Genomic DNA, 15915 nt, shown 5'->3' on the forward strand with positions numbered 1-15915 from the left:
TCCATTCAGAACCTCTATCTTTTTAACTACTACATCCGTTAACAGTTATTTGCAACATATACTGTAGATGGATGCTAACTATTATGTGCAACAAATGTTTTCTTTCCTTTTTAGGTAATCATTTCTCTCTATTTCTCTCCTCATCACATGCACCCAACTTTTTCTCTCTCCATTTTATTCTCACAAACAAATTTTGCCTAGGAGTCCGCAAACACCCCTTTTATTGCAAATAATAGTTAACGGAGGAAGTAACAATATTTACCCGCTCCCTCACATCTATAACATATTTTCGAAGGTCAACCTAATTTCGCCCGAATTTTAAAAAAGTTGCAAAGGACGCTCAAAGCAAGTACTCCATAGCAACTTGTAGTAATTGTACATACACACATAAATATACATTTTAAATAAATTTTTAGTATATAGTCATATAGTTATAAAATTATAAAAAGAGATTTATTCTTGGACGATTCTCCCATTGGCTTTCCCAAATATACCAACAACCCACCCTCTTTCACAAGAAAAACTCAAAACTTTATCAAATCAGAAACACCCAAAAAAATCATACCCTCATCATCATCACAATCCAGATAATACCAATCCACATATAAAAATCAAATCTTTACACAAAAATAAAATTAAAAAACCCCATTTAAATAAATTCAATTTCTTCCCTCTTTTCCTCCAAAATAACCAAAAAAATTAATAAAAAAAATGGACAGAGTCTTCTCAGTAGGAGACATTTCCGACCAATTCTGGTCACCGACGCCGCCGCCACCGCCGCCACCCGCCGCCGGAGAATCAAAGATGAACAGAAGCGCATCTGAGTGGGCTTTCGAGAGATTCTTACAAGAAACTTCACCTATTTCTGATTCTTCTTCTTCTAAATCAATGGCTGAAAACGACGCCGTTGAGATCAAAGATCCTCCTAATTCTGCTGCTGCTTCTGGGACCGCCGCCACGTCAGCCGCCGCCGCAACAACCGCCGATGTTACTAGTAAATATAATAATTTGGGTGCGCAATCGTTGGGGAATGGAACGACGTCGTTGAATCGTCAAGGATCGAGTGTTGTTCCTATTGATTCTGATGATTATCATGCTGTTCTTAAGAATAAACTCAATTTGGCTTGTGCTGCTGTCGCTTTGACTGGGGTAATTTTTTATTATTATTTTTTGGGAATTGTTGATTTTTTTTTTATTAGTTGATTTCTTGTTGAATTTCCTTGAATTAATTCGAATTGGGTAGTTCTTCTTGAATTTCCAGCTCTTTGTTGATTTGGGAATTGGTTAAAGCTTTGATTTTTCTTTTGGATTTTTTTGAATTTGATTGAATGATTTCGTTTTTAATCTCTACGAATTGCTTAGGAGCTCAGATTTTTGTTCTTTTTTTTGGGTTTGAGTGTTTTTTTTTATTTGATTGTTTGGTTTCATTTCATCCATTTCAATCGATTTGATTTTGAAGGGGGTTAGTGCTGTGTGAGTTGATTGGGCACTTTTTCATGATTTTGGGGCTTATATATAAAAAAATGTTTGTTATCTGATTTGGTGAATGGCTTCAATTTCTTGAAATTTTGGGCACACATTCAAAGCATTTTAGTGAAAATTGATCAATGTTTTGTAATGCTTTATTGCCACTAGTTTGTTGTTTGGCGGATGGCAAATTATGGGTCGAATAAAAATGAATTGGAAGATGAGTTGATCATATAGGAATAAGCTGGCTAGTGTAACCAAGTTTTGTCGTAGTCTGGTTTGTAATTACTTAAATTTTATATGAAGGAATTGGCTTTAATGCGGCGGTATCAGCTGTGACTGTGATGTGTTATATATTGTTTTGCTTGTTTGAGTTGGATAAATATTCATAATTGCAAATTTGCTTTGCGTATTTTTTGGGCTTATGCTCTTTACCTATGCAAATGAGGCATCTTGACTATGACTTGCTTTCTTCATATTACAATGCAGCTTCTATGTGGCATGGGGCCCATGAATATAGCCTCTTTGCATGATTTTGAACCTGCCAGAGTGCCAGGCCATAGTAGACGATTTTTTTTGGTAACTGGAATATTTCGTTGACCATTATACTTGCAACGGCTTCGTAATTAAGTGTCCATGACTCTTTAGAAGCTTCACATGAAAGATCTATTAGACTTTATTTGCTAGCATATATGTCTCGAAGGGCTCTCACCTTATTACCATGTCTGAGGTGGTTGCATTACCATTTTCTCTATCTCTTTTAAGTGTCATTGAGATTTAGGAGAGTTAGAAGGGAATAGAATATGTATTGTTTTAATAAATTAGAACATGTCACCCTTTTATGGACCAGCATAATCTGAGAGAAAAGAAATGTAGTTCCAAATTGTTCATCAGATGACTATGGAAACGTGAACCCCTTCGAAAGCCCCTGAACATTAAAATAACAAGGTTATGGACTGGTGCTACATTCTGATATAGCTTTTATTTGTTGTTCTATTGTTTTTTACTTCTTCACTGTGTTAGTAAGCAGGCATCTTCCACCTTGGTCATTTGTTGTAACTTTATCATCTGATTGCTCCTCATCTATTTTTAACAGGCACCCTTTGTAATGAATCAGAATTCAGCCGTTGCAGCAGACAATGTAAAACAGGGTTCAGCTGATTCACGACCAGCTTCCATTCCGCCATGTAAAGGTTTGTGTCTACAGATTCTTAAGACTTGGAATGTAGGCAACCTTACTTTCTTAATTTATGCATCACAGAATATCTTCATTTTTATTTTGTGTTGAAGGAGTTCTATGTTATGTCAGTCTGCTAAATTTGACACTTTTTAGTGGAATTATACCAATACCCAGGAAGCCGTTTTTTTAAAGCATTAATGTTAATGTTGTAGTATACAATTTCTTTCTGAATTCTGCACCATATTATTCTAAGTTCTGATGTGGACCTGAAATAAGGGGCTCCTTGGTTTTGTTCAAGAAATGGAAGGAATAGAGTTGATACCCAAAAATCAGATACAGTTGTTTGGTTAGTTGCAGTATGAGGTTCCATTTTCTCCTTCCCGATGTATAAAAAGGCGTAATGAGTCAGTGAAGGTCCTGCAGCACCTAGGTGCACCAAGTGCAGAAGATAAAACAGTAAAGAAATTTGCTTATGTGTGCCTCTTTGAATGCGTCTCGCGTAGAGCAAAAATGGCGTTTTGCCTAGTGCCTGAGTGTGCCTTTTTATACACTGCTCCTTCTCTTCCCATTTCACGGGTACCACTAGCAGCCCAATACAATATGAGCGGTCCTTCCTCTCACCAACCCTCTTCGGCTACCCTACTAACTCCATGACCACATCCTTCTTTGATCATTGTCTGTTTCAGTCTCCACTTTTGTGATTATTGATTGTTATCACCTTAAAAATTAAGGCTCTGTTTGTTTCATCTAATTTTGACCGAAATTATTTTATCTGAACTTATTTTATTTATTTTTTCATATCTTATTTTATTTTATCTTTGCTTATTTTATTCTATTTTGTTTGAACTAATTTTTTATTTGAAATTTTTTGAACTTACTTTGTGTGAACATTTCTTTTTTTCCCCTAAACTTATTTTATTATATTAATTAATTAATTTTTTTTTATTCTTTTTGTCTGAACTTATCCGATCTTATTTTTTTTGAAATAAGATAAGTTAAAAAATAAGATGAAATAAACAGACCCTAAGTCTTTCAAACTTACAACAACTTGTTGAGTTAAATATTGGTTTTGGTTTACAAATTTTGTAAAGGACCTCTCCTGTTTGACTTTTTAGGCACTTTTATTCTATTTTGGTGAACTCCTTTTACCATCTTACAACTTTTTATACCTTTCCAATCACATTTCTTACTTTTGCTTTTTTCTTATGCCTACCCTCCTTTTCGCTCCATCTCTCTAATTTTATTCACCCTTTTCTCACATACATTTTTTAAATTCAAAAAATCAAGTTTAGGAATAGTAATTTTAGCTTATGTTTCATTGTGAGGATACCAATCTTTTGAAAATTTTCGTCTTATGAAGTCTACGAATTTTATAATGGCCAAAGACAATCAAGTATTAGGTTTCAATCCTTAGTGATAAAGTTATTACCAAACAGTAGACCAGTGATGGATTCTTAATTGAAAAATACCTGCTTCCTATTCTGATACGGTGATACCATCCCATTTCAGTCTTTGAACAATCCAGTGAGCTACTGTCACTTGGGCCTCTATCTAGTCTCCTTGAATTTCGGTATCAAACTAATTTTTACGTAAGCATGGCTGTAATTACCATGTTTCAACCTATTTCTAGCCTTTGTGGGTCATTGTGATGTGAGATTAAGATGTTAACTTGACATAATTGTTGAATATTTTAAGGGAAGTTGGTGATATAATTGTTGGGTGAGAATAAACAGATGATTGATACTAAGTTGTAATAGTGCACAGGAATTAATCATTACTTATATTCTTTTGGGTTTTTTTTTTTAATTTTTTTTTTTTTTAAAGTCTTCTTAACTTTAGATATAGTATAGCTTAGATTGTACTCCCTTCGTCCATATTAGATGACTAAGACTGCCACAAAGTTTTAGCAAATTTCATTGACTTTCAAACAGTTGACAACATCCATAGAATCATTAAAAGACGAAAAAATAATATCATTATTACTCTTCTCCAATCCAAAACTATGAATTAGTTGAATAATATCGTTGTGGCTCAAAAAGAGTAATAGAATCTTTCACAATGGACATTCTTTCCATCTTACCATCTCTATGTCGCAAGGTCTATCAAAGATCTCATCTTTACATCTTCAAAATATGTAGATTGTTCAAAAATGATTTCTCATTTATTTTTTTTAGGAAAGCAACAATTTCCATCAATATTGGGTATTCGATCTTCATAATAGACAATCATGCTCTTGTACCACGTCGGATTTTGGTTTGGGATAAAAATAAGTCCCTCCCCCCGGGGAGGGTTCTTCCATAGATTTCAATTTTTTTCCCCGTTGATATGATTTCCAAAGTAAACATAGATTCACTGTTAATGTCTTCTTGTTGAACTTTTGTTTATCAAATAGCCATTCTTAGGTTATTCATGGGTATAAAAAGTTAAAAACAGTCATCTTTATTGGATTTTAACCCAAAAAAAAAAAAAAAAAAAAAAAAAAGCTTGCTTAAGTTCCCAACTGAACTTTAAATTTGATTGTATCTTCTGTCATCCAACAGATCTTTAAATTATTTCTCTAATCTTTAGGAGATTTTGTGAACAATGAGAACTCAAGCATCTCTACTATAATCATCGAGTATGAAAAACGTAAAATATGGGGTAAAGTAATCATCAATATCAAGGATCTCAAATCTATCATTTCCTTTTTATGGTTGGACAATAAAAAGATTCGATGGCAAAATCTTACATTGTCAACTTTAACTCAAATGACTGAGTTTTAGTAGTCAAATGAGAACTCAAGGATCTCTACTATAATCATAGAGTATGAAAAACGTAAAATATGGGGTAAAGTAATCATCAATATCAAGGATCTCAAATCTATCATTTCCTTTTTATGGTTGGACAATAAAAAGATTCGATGGCAAAATCTTACATTGTCAACTTTAACTCAAATGACTGAGTTTTAGTAGTCAAATAAGCAATCCTATATAATAGCAAGTTCAACTTCACTCAAAAGTTTAATTTGGATGGCGTCAGTTTAACACTTAAGAGTCCCACTGATTTAAAGTGATCAGTAACAACAATCGCCCAAGATAAATTCCAATAGTTACAGTTTGGATCTATAGCACAAAGTACCAATGAAAGAAGCAACACACGACAATTATTGTCAGTAAAATTCAAAACCAACGTACTTGGTCCTTTGGGTGGTTACTAGGTTTTTAATCTTACATAACATAGAATAAGAAACCTCCGTATAATATGTAGGATAGATCCCCTTGCCGTGAGTTTGAAGTGTTTATGAAGTGCACAAACAACGTGAAAAGGTTAAAGTACAATCTTAAAATTTGATAGTACTTCCAAAATTAATGTCAATTGATAATCCTTTGCGTAAAATTACATTGTACAACCTTTTATAGCCACTTATAATACATAACTTATATCTATAATATTCCAAAAAATTAATATTCATGTTAAAAATTAAATATAATAAATCATAATGTTAGTAACATAAGCTCATTAACATGCTGTATTAACCTAGTTATCAAAACTTAATATGGTAGATTTACCCAGTATATCATTTATGTTGTAGATTAGGCAAGACTCAAAACTTATGAGATCCTACTAAATAATTATTTTTGGATTGGCCAATGCTCCCAACACACACACACCCACACACTAACACACACGCTTGTTTGTTTGATGAGATCCAAAATTATTTTACTGATTTTGACTATTCACATAACTACCTCACAGGGTCGCTAGATAAGGATTCAAAGCCTATTGGAATTCTCTCCCCTCCCACCTTGCCCAAGAAACCTGTTGTTCAGGCCAACCAAACCACCAGCTATGATTCTGATCAGTCAGATGATGACGATTTAGAAGGTGAAACTGACAATATGGATCCTGCTGATGTAAAGCGTGTTCGGAGGTAGGTACTTTTTGGAGCATACTCTTTATATTATTGTTCTGCCATCCCATTGCTCGGTGATGGGGAAAGTGGCAACCTTTTCTTTTTTGACACTCCTATTATTAGTTAGTTCTTGCTGGTGTGACCAATACTCTATTTGGATTGTATACAACATTACATTTGATCACTAATTAACAAATCTTTTGTGGAAAATATGTTGCTTTCTAAATTAACTGGAACTAAGACAGCCTAACTTAGAAAAATGCTAGGCGGTGGAGTTAAGTATAACATTGGGGTCCAAGTTATTGATTTTTTCACCTTTTGGGACCTCAGTTTTTTTTTTTTTTTTTTTTTTTCACCGTTTGGGATCTATAGTCCTATTTCCGGCCAAAAGTAACTAAAGGTGAGTAAAAAAAACATAGTCCCTTAGTTAAAAACTTAGTCCCTTCATTTATTACTCTCTTTCACATGTGGTTAATTACAAGGCTAAAGTTTTTCTAATTTCATTTTAGAATAAGCTATTACTTTTTATATTTTCTCTCCTTTACCTTCAACACTGATTATTAAAAGATTTTTTTTTTCTCTTCTAAAATTTGATGTTGTTCATGATTGTAGTGCATGTACATTCACATATTAACAATTAGATAGGTAGTCGCTTAGTATGGATCGATGGTGTACATCACAACTGTCATTAACTCATTATATACAATAATTAGAAAACATTATCAACGATAAACAATTGCAATCACACTAACTAAACCCACAATAATAAACCAAAATAAACTTGTAAATATATTGTTAAAACAGTGATTTCCTTGGCCCTGTTTGGTAGTTAGCTTATTGGGGGTATATTAGCTTATTTGACTAACTTTAGCTGATTATTTGACTAGTCAAACAAGCTAATACAAGTGTTTGGTAGTAAGCTTATTGAAAGAGCTTATTCCACTAAATAAACTATTTTTGAAAAAGCTCATTTTAGGAGCTTTTTCAATTAGCTTATTCATTAATTATTGTGAAATGACACTTATAACCTCATTTAATTTAAAATCCTATCTAAACTACCTACCCCACAATTAGCTTATTGGTCATTTCACATACTCAATCACCTTTAAGCTATCAGCTATTTACCAAACACTTTTATATAATCAGTTAATACAATAAGTTAGTCAAATCAGTTAATAAAATCAGCTAGTCAAAATCAGCTAACTCAATTAGCTTCACCTTTCAGCTTTCAGCTTTCTCCCAAACATGGCCATTGTAAAAAAAAATGAAGTATAGTTCAATTTATATACTTGTAATTATACGTAAAAATAACTAAATAAAACTTATTTCAACTTACGCTTCGTATTTAAAGATGACAATTTTATTTATTTATTTATTTATTTTTTGAGGGAGCAACCCTTTTTAACTTGGTAATGATAGAAAAAGAAAACTTCAACTTATACTTCAGGTTATCATTTTTTAAATAGGTAATTAACTAGTCACATATCATGACTATTGATCGCCATCTATAGAGCCGGTGATTATTGATAATAGGTTATGCTTATGCTAATCCGTATTTGATATGTATATATTTGATATCAAGTTAAGCGAGGTCTCAAATTATATTAATGTTGAAGTCACACATAGAAAGTAAGTAATTAGTAGGTAAAAGTATACAAAATCTACACGCAGGCCGAATGATATAAATAAAGAATTAAGCATGTCAGGAGTAGAGAGTATCATGCCTCGTAAAAAACATAATCCCTTAGTTAAAAGCTTAGTCCCTTCATTTATTATTATCCATTTCAGATTTTTAAGGAGTAAGGACCTATGTTTTTTTGGAATTTTGGCTAGTAATTAATGGGAAGGACCTACGTTTTTACTCCGGTGGGTTTAAGTGTAGTTTGTTGGCTGAAATGTTAACTCTAGGTCCCAAAAGGTGAAAAAAAAAAAACATTGAGGTATAAGGTGAAAAATCCAAAAACTTAGTCCCCATCTTTATTCTTAACTCAATTAAAGTATAAAGAAACTAAAGTGATCTTGTATACTTCAGATAATCTGATAGATTACTAATATATAAATTATAATAAGATATCTGGTATGAATCCTGCTGAGGTGTTTGTCTCCAACCTTCATTTAGTCTATTCTTGATGTTGTAGACTTCATAACTCACTCTTCTATCAACTCAATGTTTACATGGATAGGCTTCTCTTGCATACTTTTAGATTGATTATGAATTTTCTATCATAATTCAGCATGTCATCTAAAGGCTTCATTGCAATTGAATTTGCATGATATCATTTATTTCAGTGCAATGCTTCCGTGAGCTCCTCATGATTTCATTTGAATGATGTGTTGTTATGTAAGACTTCACGTGAAGCTTATGCCAGCTATATCGAGAAAGTAATTTATGTGATGTCAGTTGTTTTATAAAACACTTTCATAAGCTCCTTGTGATGTCATCTGGTTGATGTGTTGCTAAGTCAGACTTCACATGAAACTTATTGGCACGTTATAATGAGAAAGTAATTTATTTGTGATTGCAATTAGCAACATGTTATAAAATTACTATTTCTTCTTATAGGGAGCCAAATTTGCTGAAGAGCAAATTGTTTGCTTACTTTAACTAACACATCTAATTCATAGACACCACTTTTTTATAGCAAAGTCAAGTGAGACTAAATTAAATAGTTCCTTTTTAGGCTGTTTTTTAAATTGTCATACGTCGTACCATCTCCTAATGGGGAATGTTACACCCCCATAAATGACTTTATTGCCTTATAATAAGCTAGTCAATCTAAATTCAAGCCCCGTTAACTCACCTTAATTAGTCAATTAATCTCACCTCACTGACTCACTTTCTTTTATATTTGAATCTCCAACAAACATTTTACATCTAATTACAATCTAAGCTTTTTCTGTGACAATCACCTCCACCATTTATCACTAGTCACTCTCTCCCCTCCAAAACACTCAGAATTCACAGACTGCCGACAAGCAACAACTCAATTATACTACCCCGGCGACGTGCAAACCTTTGAGATGAGGATGAAGAGGTTTATTCTATTCAAAGATTTTTTTTTAAATTAAATTTTGCAAATAACAAATTATTGCAGATCTAATAATTCTCATGTCCTTTTTGTTTGATTTGCATTAGTTTTCAATTTTAAATGAAAAATGAGTGGCGTTGATCTTCTCTCTCTCTCGCTCTCTCTCTATGTGGGGGTGTAGAATAGTGAGCAAGATGGTGGTGGGTCACAGGGGTGTTCTTGGTTTTGGGTGTTTTTGGTGGTGGAATTGGTAGTTGTATGACGGTGTTGGGTGGGCTCGATTTATGAGAATGGTGGGCGGGATTGGTTGAGGTGTATGGTGATGGTGGCAATGGCTGGACAAGGAACAAATTATGGTGGTAGGTGGTGAGTTGTGTGGGGATCGTTTGAAATAGTGATGGGATGTGCTTGGTTGTGGCCTTGTGGGTTCTTTTGGTGGTGGAAGTAGTGAGAGCAAGTGGTAGGTGGGCTTGATTTGTGAGGGTGGTGGGTGGTAGAAACTGGACTTGGTTCCTCAAAATGCAACCGCAACTGGATCCGCTACAGGCTTTTGGATCATTTTTTAGACTTCTTATAAATTATTGCCAACTTGTTTAAAAAATAAGTCTATTCTTTTATGATATGGTCTCAAATTATTATTTAATTTTTTTGCTCCAATTTTGGCTTTCCTTAGTATATGCTCACCCCTGTTGGACGGGATTAGGGACTATGATGATGGTGGATGGACAAGAAATGAGTTATGATGATTAGTGGTTGTGGCTGGAGATGGATGCATGGGGTGTGCAGTGTGCTTGATCTGTGAGGGAGGTGGGCAGGATTATTGGCTTTGGTGACGGTGGCTGGATAAGGAATGAGTTATGGTTATTGCAGTTGTGGATGGAGGTGAATGCATAGGGTAGTGATGAATTGTTGAATTTGAATCAACTAAACTTCCCCCTATAACTTGAAGTATCTAATCAAAATGTCCTAATTTGGCCATAATGTTTCTAGGTGATGAAATGCTGTAGAACAATACCTAATAAAAATTTTATATCTATTTTTCAATTTTTGTGATTTGGTCTTCTCAACGTATCTATTTTTCAATTTTTGTGTTTTTGGTCTTCTCAATTTGTTCAAACAAGAGCACCTCCAAGTATGGATCCCACTGTGTATTTCCTGCACTAATGTGTCTGGCTCTTTGAGTTGCTATTTGGTTCATGCTTCTTCTTATTTTTTTTGTTCATTTAATTTCTTTATGTTAAGTATCAACTCTCTCTCCATTCATGTTTACATGTGACTGTTCTGTATATCAGAATGCTTTCGAATAGAGAGTCAGCTAGACGCTCAAGGAGGAGAAAGCAGGCACATCTGACTGAACTTGAGACACAGGTATTTTGGGTCTACTTTTGTATTGATATTGATCTGTACAATTATCTATTTTACTCATCATCTTCAATAATTCCTCTGTTCACACTTCACAATAGGTTTCTCAGCTGAGAGGTGAAAATTCTTCATTATTGAAGCGTCTTACTGACATAAGCCAAAAATTCAATGATGCTGCTGTGGACAATAGAGTTTTAAAAGCTGATGTGGAGACTTTAAGGGCAAAGGTATTCCTTGACTTGAGTATCACGTATTAAATTTTTTTTTGAAAACCTAGAACTAAAAGTTGTTTAATCTGCTTCCCCTAGTTAATGGAAAAGTTTGTTCTTCAGGTAAAAATGGCAGAGGAGACTGTGAAAAGAGTTACAGGGATGAATCCCTTGCTGCAGGCTATGTCCGAAATCACTGCTATGGGAATGGGACCCTTTGGTGGGAGCCCTTGCCCTTCTGACTCAGCTGATGCTGCTGTGCCGGTGCAAGATGACCCTAAACAAACTCATTATTATCAGCCCGTTGATAATCCTCATCCTGCATCTCATCCAAGAGCTGACAATGGTGTCACTGACATTCCTTCTATTGATGATGTGCTGCAAAATGCTGCAACACAAGTATTGGGTGGCAGCAAGATTGCAAGAACTTCTTCCATGCAAAGAGTTGCCAGCTTAGAGCACCTCCAGAAACGGATTCGTGGGGGAATGGATCAAGGTAGCCCACATGGTGGTCCTGAGCAATAATCATGCAATAGTCATTGTCCTGCAGATTCTTCAGATCCATTATTGATCTGCCATTGTCATGTAAAGTATTGTTAATTTTTTCCTGTCATTGCATATTGGACCATAAGGCATTGTATTGCCTTTGAATTGCCAAATAGCATGAGTTACGGTATTGTCTTGCTGTCTAATCTATTTCATTTATGGATTAGCATTACTGATAGCTTCTTGTAGCTGGTAGGATCTACCTTGTGATGGCCTTAAAACCTCCCAACTACAGTAAAGGGATTAGCGTTTCTGCTAATCTCTCCCCCCTCCCTGCAACACCCTTGAGGGCCTAGCTTGCTAATATGAGCATATTAGTTGATCCGTGATGAATCTGGTCCATTTCATCTACCCAGAAAAATATTAAAACAAAAACAAAAAGTTCTGAAGTTTAGAAGTAGATTGATTCCCTGTTGATATTATGGTCATTGTTACAAAAAAAAAAAAAAAAAAAAAAAAAAAAAAAAAAAAAAAAAAAAAAAAAAAAAATACGTTGAACAGATTTTAGTGGAGATTAATGTTATTTGCCGAATGCTAGTTTTTAGGAGTCATATACTTGACAAATTCTTGCATGTACGGAGTATTAAAAACATTTTTGATGTGCGATTAGTTGCATGTGTTTGTAAGTTTGTTCACTTAGTAAAATCGAACAAGTTACTATAACTTGAGACACCATTCACCAATATGGTTTGGGCTTTATGTTGCCTCCATTAGGCATTGAAGATTGAAGTTGTTCTCTTGTTTCAAATAACTTGCACAGTTTTCCATATTACATGCCGCAATATAATCTCTGTTTTCTTTATGATATTAAAGCTTTTACATACTACTCACTATGTCCCTGAAAGTCTTCCATGAAATAATATGCACTTTCTTGTAAGGTATTGGTCATTACTTTCTTTTATGATATTAAAGCTTTTACATACTACTCTCTACCACTTTCATGAAATAATATGCACTTTCTTGTAAGATATTGGCTGTTACTTTCAACATTCTCTCTTGCTCTCTCTATTGCAACTGTAAATCATTCTCATACAATTTCCACACTTGCGAATTCGCTGTCAGTAGAGTGACCGGCAGGCAGCGAACCTGCCATATTAAGCTCCTTAGATTAGATCCTCATGCAGATAGCCAAGCTTTACAAACACTTTCAGCCACAACAGCAAAAACTCCTGAGTTATACACTATAGTACAACTTTTCTGTAATCAAGCATAATTTCAGGCTATCTTCACGAGTCTATCATACTTGAAGGTGAACAACTTAGCTCAGTGAACCACACTAGTGTATTCATCGGTTTCCATACAAAAAGAGATTCACTACCTAAACCAGATTACTTGGTGGACAGCACTAGTTGTATTCATTAGATTTCATTCGCAAAGAGCTAAACCAGATCGTTCAGTGGACAGCACTATGGCCAGGCTTGATTTCTAAACCATTCATCCTCATCTCTTCTCTAATTGTTCCTACATCTTCCCACCTTTCTGCCAGTGCATAGACATTCGAAAGACCTATATAATCTTTACTCGTAGATCTTTCATTCCCTAAATGTAAATCTGATTGGAGCTGAAGTAGTATCTTCCCCACTCTCTCACCCATCACGAAATCCCCATGAAGCCTACATGAACCAAGCAAACTCCTCCACAAGACTGAATTCGATTCAGTAGGCATTCCAACTATAAAATCATAAGCTTCTCTCAAGAGCCCTGCTTTTCCAAGAAGATCAACTACACACCCATAATGCTCAATCTGAGGCGCGACGCCAAATTCCTTCTCCATGTTGTGAAACAAATATAAGCCCTCTTCAACAAGTCCTGCATGACAACAAGCAGACAACATACTTGTGAAGGTTACAGTGTTTGGCCTTACATCACATTCCCTCATTTCATTTAATAGCTCTATTGCTTCTCTTCCTTTTCCATAGAAAGCTAGTCCTGTAACCATCGCGGTCCAAGTACGTACATTCCTCTCACTCATCATAGCAAAAACTTTGGACGCGATACCAAGACACCCGCATTTAGAGTACATACCAACCAAACTAGTGCCAACATACACATCATTTTCCGGGGCATCAATCGTTTTCGCTATGTACCCATGAACACTACACCCGCTCTCTAGGGAACCCAACTGCGAAACAGCGGAAAGCACACAAACCAAAGTCATGCCATTAGGCTTCACATCCGAATCACCCGCCACCATCATCTCCTTAAAAGACACCAAAGCCTTAATTGAATTCTCATGGGAATTCTGTTTCTGTGAGGAATACCCTGTTATAAGCGCATTCCAAGTAGCAGAACTTCTCACAGGCATTTCATCAAACACCTTCCTTGCAAAACTGATACCACCATTGTTCGCATAAAAATGCAATGCAGTCGTAGAAACTAAAAGATCCGGCATAAACCCGAGTTTCATAGCGCGAGCATGTATCTGTTTTCCTTCATATAAACCTGATACAGAAGGCGATCGAGCACACGCGCCAAGAGCAAAAATGAAGGTATAATCATCAAAAACAATGGAAGAAACAGAAACCCATTTAGCAAAAAGATGAATTGAATCTCTGGGTAAGCTGCATTTGATCAAAGTATTAAGAAGAAAAAGTTGGTAATCTGTTTGATTATGGTTAACAATGAGATGAGCATGGATTGGAGCTTGATTAGGAGAAAGTAAAAAATGGTTTTCAATAAGTTTGGCTAATGTTGAAGGAGATTTAAGGTTAGTTGTAATGAGTATGGCATGAATTTGTTTCAATTGATTGAAAGATTTTGGTTTTCGATGAAGAAGAGTGTAGATCAACTTTGAAGTTGAGGACATGGTTTTTCTTTGTGGTGAGCTCTGTAATGGTTGTTAAATGGCGGGAATTGAATAGAGAAGCAAGTGATACCCGTAGACTATTAAAAACTAATCAAACTCGAGGGGAAAAAAAAAAGGGTACCCGTAGACTGTTTAAAATTGAACAATTTACAAACCCGTTTAACTCGAATCGATTCAGCCAAGTTAACCTTTTACAAACCATTTAAAACTAAATGAATACTCTTTCTGTCTCATAATATATAAGACATTAGATTTATTTATTTATTTATTTATTTATTTATTTCTTAATAATACATTAGGTTCGACCATAATTTTTTATAACATAATAAAAATATATTTTATTATAAAATATGTTATTATATAGGTTTTAATATAAATTTCATAATATAATTTCCAAAAATCTTCATTAATATTTAATTACTAATGCATTGACATGAAATATTTAACTGTGTCATGTATTATACTACGTAGGACAGAGGGAGTAGTACATTTACTAATAATACAGTGACATTTAGTTATCAATCACATCGAGTTACTGGATAAATGGAAAATTTGCTTAAGGTGTTGTTAATAATAATAAAAAAAAAACTCCTCAATTTGACAAATTTTTTTCTTAGAAACACTTCAGAATAATATTTGGAGTTTTGTTCTTGGAGTAATATGAGTATGAAATCAAAATTAAGATTAGAGTGTTGTATGGTGTTGGAACTTGATTCTTAATAATTGTGTTAGGTTGTTATTCAGAATTGAATTTATTGATTTTATTTAATATGAGGATTGGTAGTATGAGCTATACCCACCCCCTAGATTTTAAACACCATATTGTACCTTGAGAAAATGTATACAAGTTTATCACTTTGATTTGTTTATCATAAAACAAAATTGTAAATAAATCAACAACTTTTTATTAAATATGAGTCCATAGTTATGATATAATCACGAAAATACCATGTTGCTTGAACATTTTTATTGATTTATTTACAATTTTATCACTTGATAAACGAATTTAGTTTATTGGGGCTCTCCCCATTGTACCTTATGGGTATGTTTGGATTAGAAATTGCAATTTGCTTAAACAAACCGTAAATATGGATTTTACTCATTATAATTGTAATCATATACCTTACACTATGATTACTATGTATTTAATATTTACAAACCAAATCACCAAACACCTTATTTTCTAATAGGTTTAAATTAACATCATATAAAAATAAAAATAAAAACAAAATGATATGTTATAAAATATGAAGTACTCCTTAATCTATGCTATACAATACTCCGTACAATACAAGTATCTGAGAAAAATGTAAACATACGAAATGAAACACCAAGCGAAACTTGGTCTAATGGGAAGGTTTACGCTTTGGGGTAAGGATTTCCTTACCCTTCCTTGTAGGGGTGTCCATAATTCAGATAAAAAC

The 15915-nt window shown here is 34.2% G+C and overlaps 2 protein-coding genes across 2 annotated transcripts; one reads left to right on the top strand and one right to left on the bottom strand.

Moving 5' to 3' along the window:
- The first annotated feature begins 379 nt into the window (after window positions 1-379).
- On the top strand, window positions 380-12100 carry LOC110708430 (light-inducible protein CPRF2-like). Its single transcript, XM_021886558.1, has 6 exons — window positions 380-1149; window positions 2564-2660; window positions 6383-6557; window positions 10861-10936; window positions 11032-11157; window positions 11263-12100. The coding sequence occupies exons 1-6, from the start codon at window positions 712-714 to the stop codon at window positions 11662-11664; spliced, it is 1314 nt and encodes a 437-aa protein (XP_021742250.1). The 5' UTR covers window positions 380-711; the 3' UTR covers window positions 11665-12100.
- A 25-nt stretch (window positions 12101-12125) lies between these two features.
- Window positions 12126-14704, bottom strand: LOC110708429 (pentatricopeptide repeat-containing protein At3g18970-like). The gene has a single exon (XM_021886557.1). It carries the CDS (start codon window positions 14489-14491, stop codon window positions 13079-13081), a length of 1413 nt encoding a protein of 470 aa, XP_021742249.1. The 5' UTR covers window positions 14492-14704; the 3' UTR covers window positions 12126-13078.
- Window positions 14705-15915: the final 1211 nt, after the last annotated feature.

The sequence above is a fragment of the Chenopodium quinoa genome, unplaced genomic scaffold, assembly GCF_001683475.1.
Source record: "Chenopodium quinoa cultivar QQ74 unplaced genomic scaffold, ASM168347v1, whole genome shotgun sequence".
Lineage (NCBI taxonomy): Eukaryota > Viridiplantae > Streptophyta > Magnoliopsida > Caryophyllales > Amaranthaceae > Chenopodium > Chenopodium quinoa.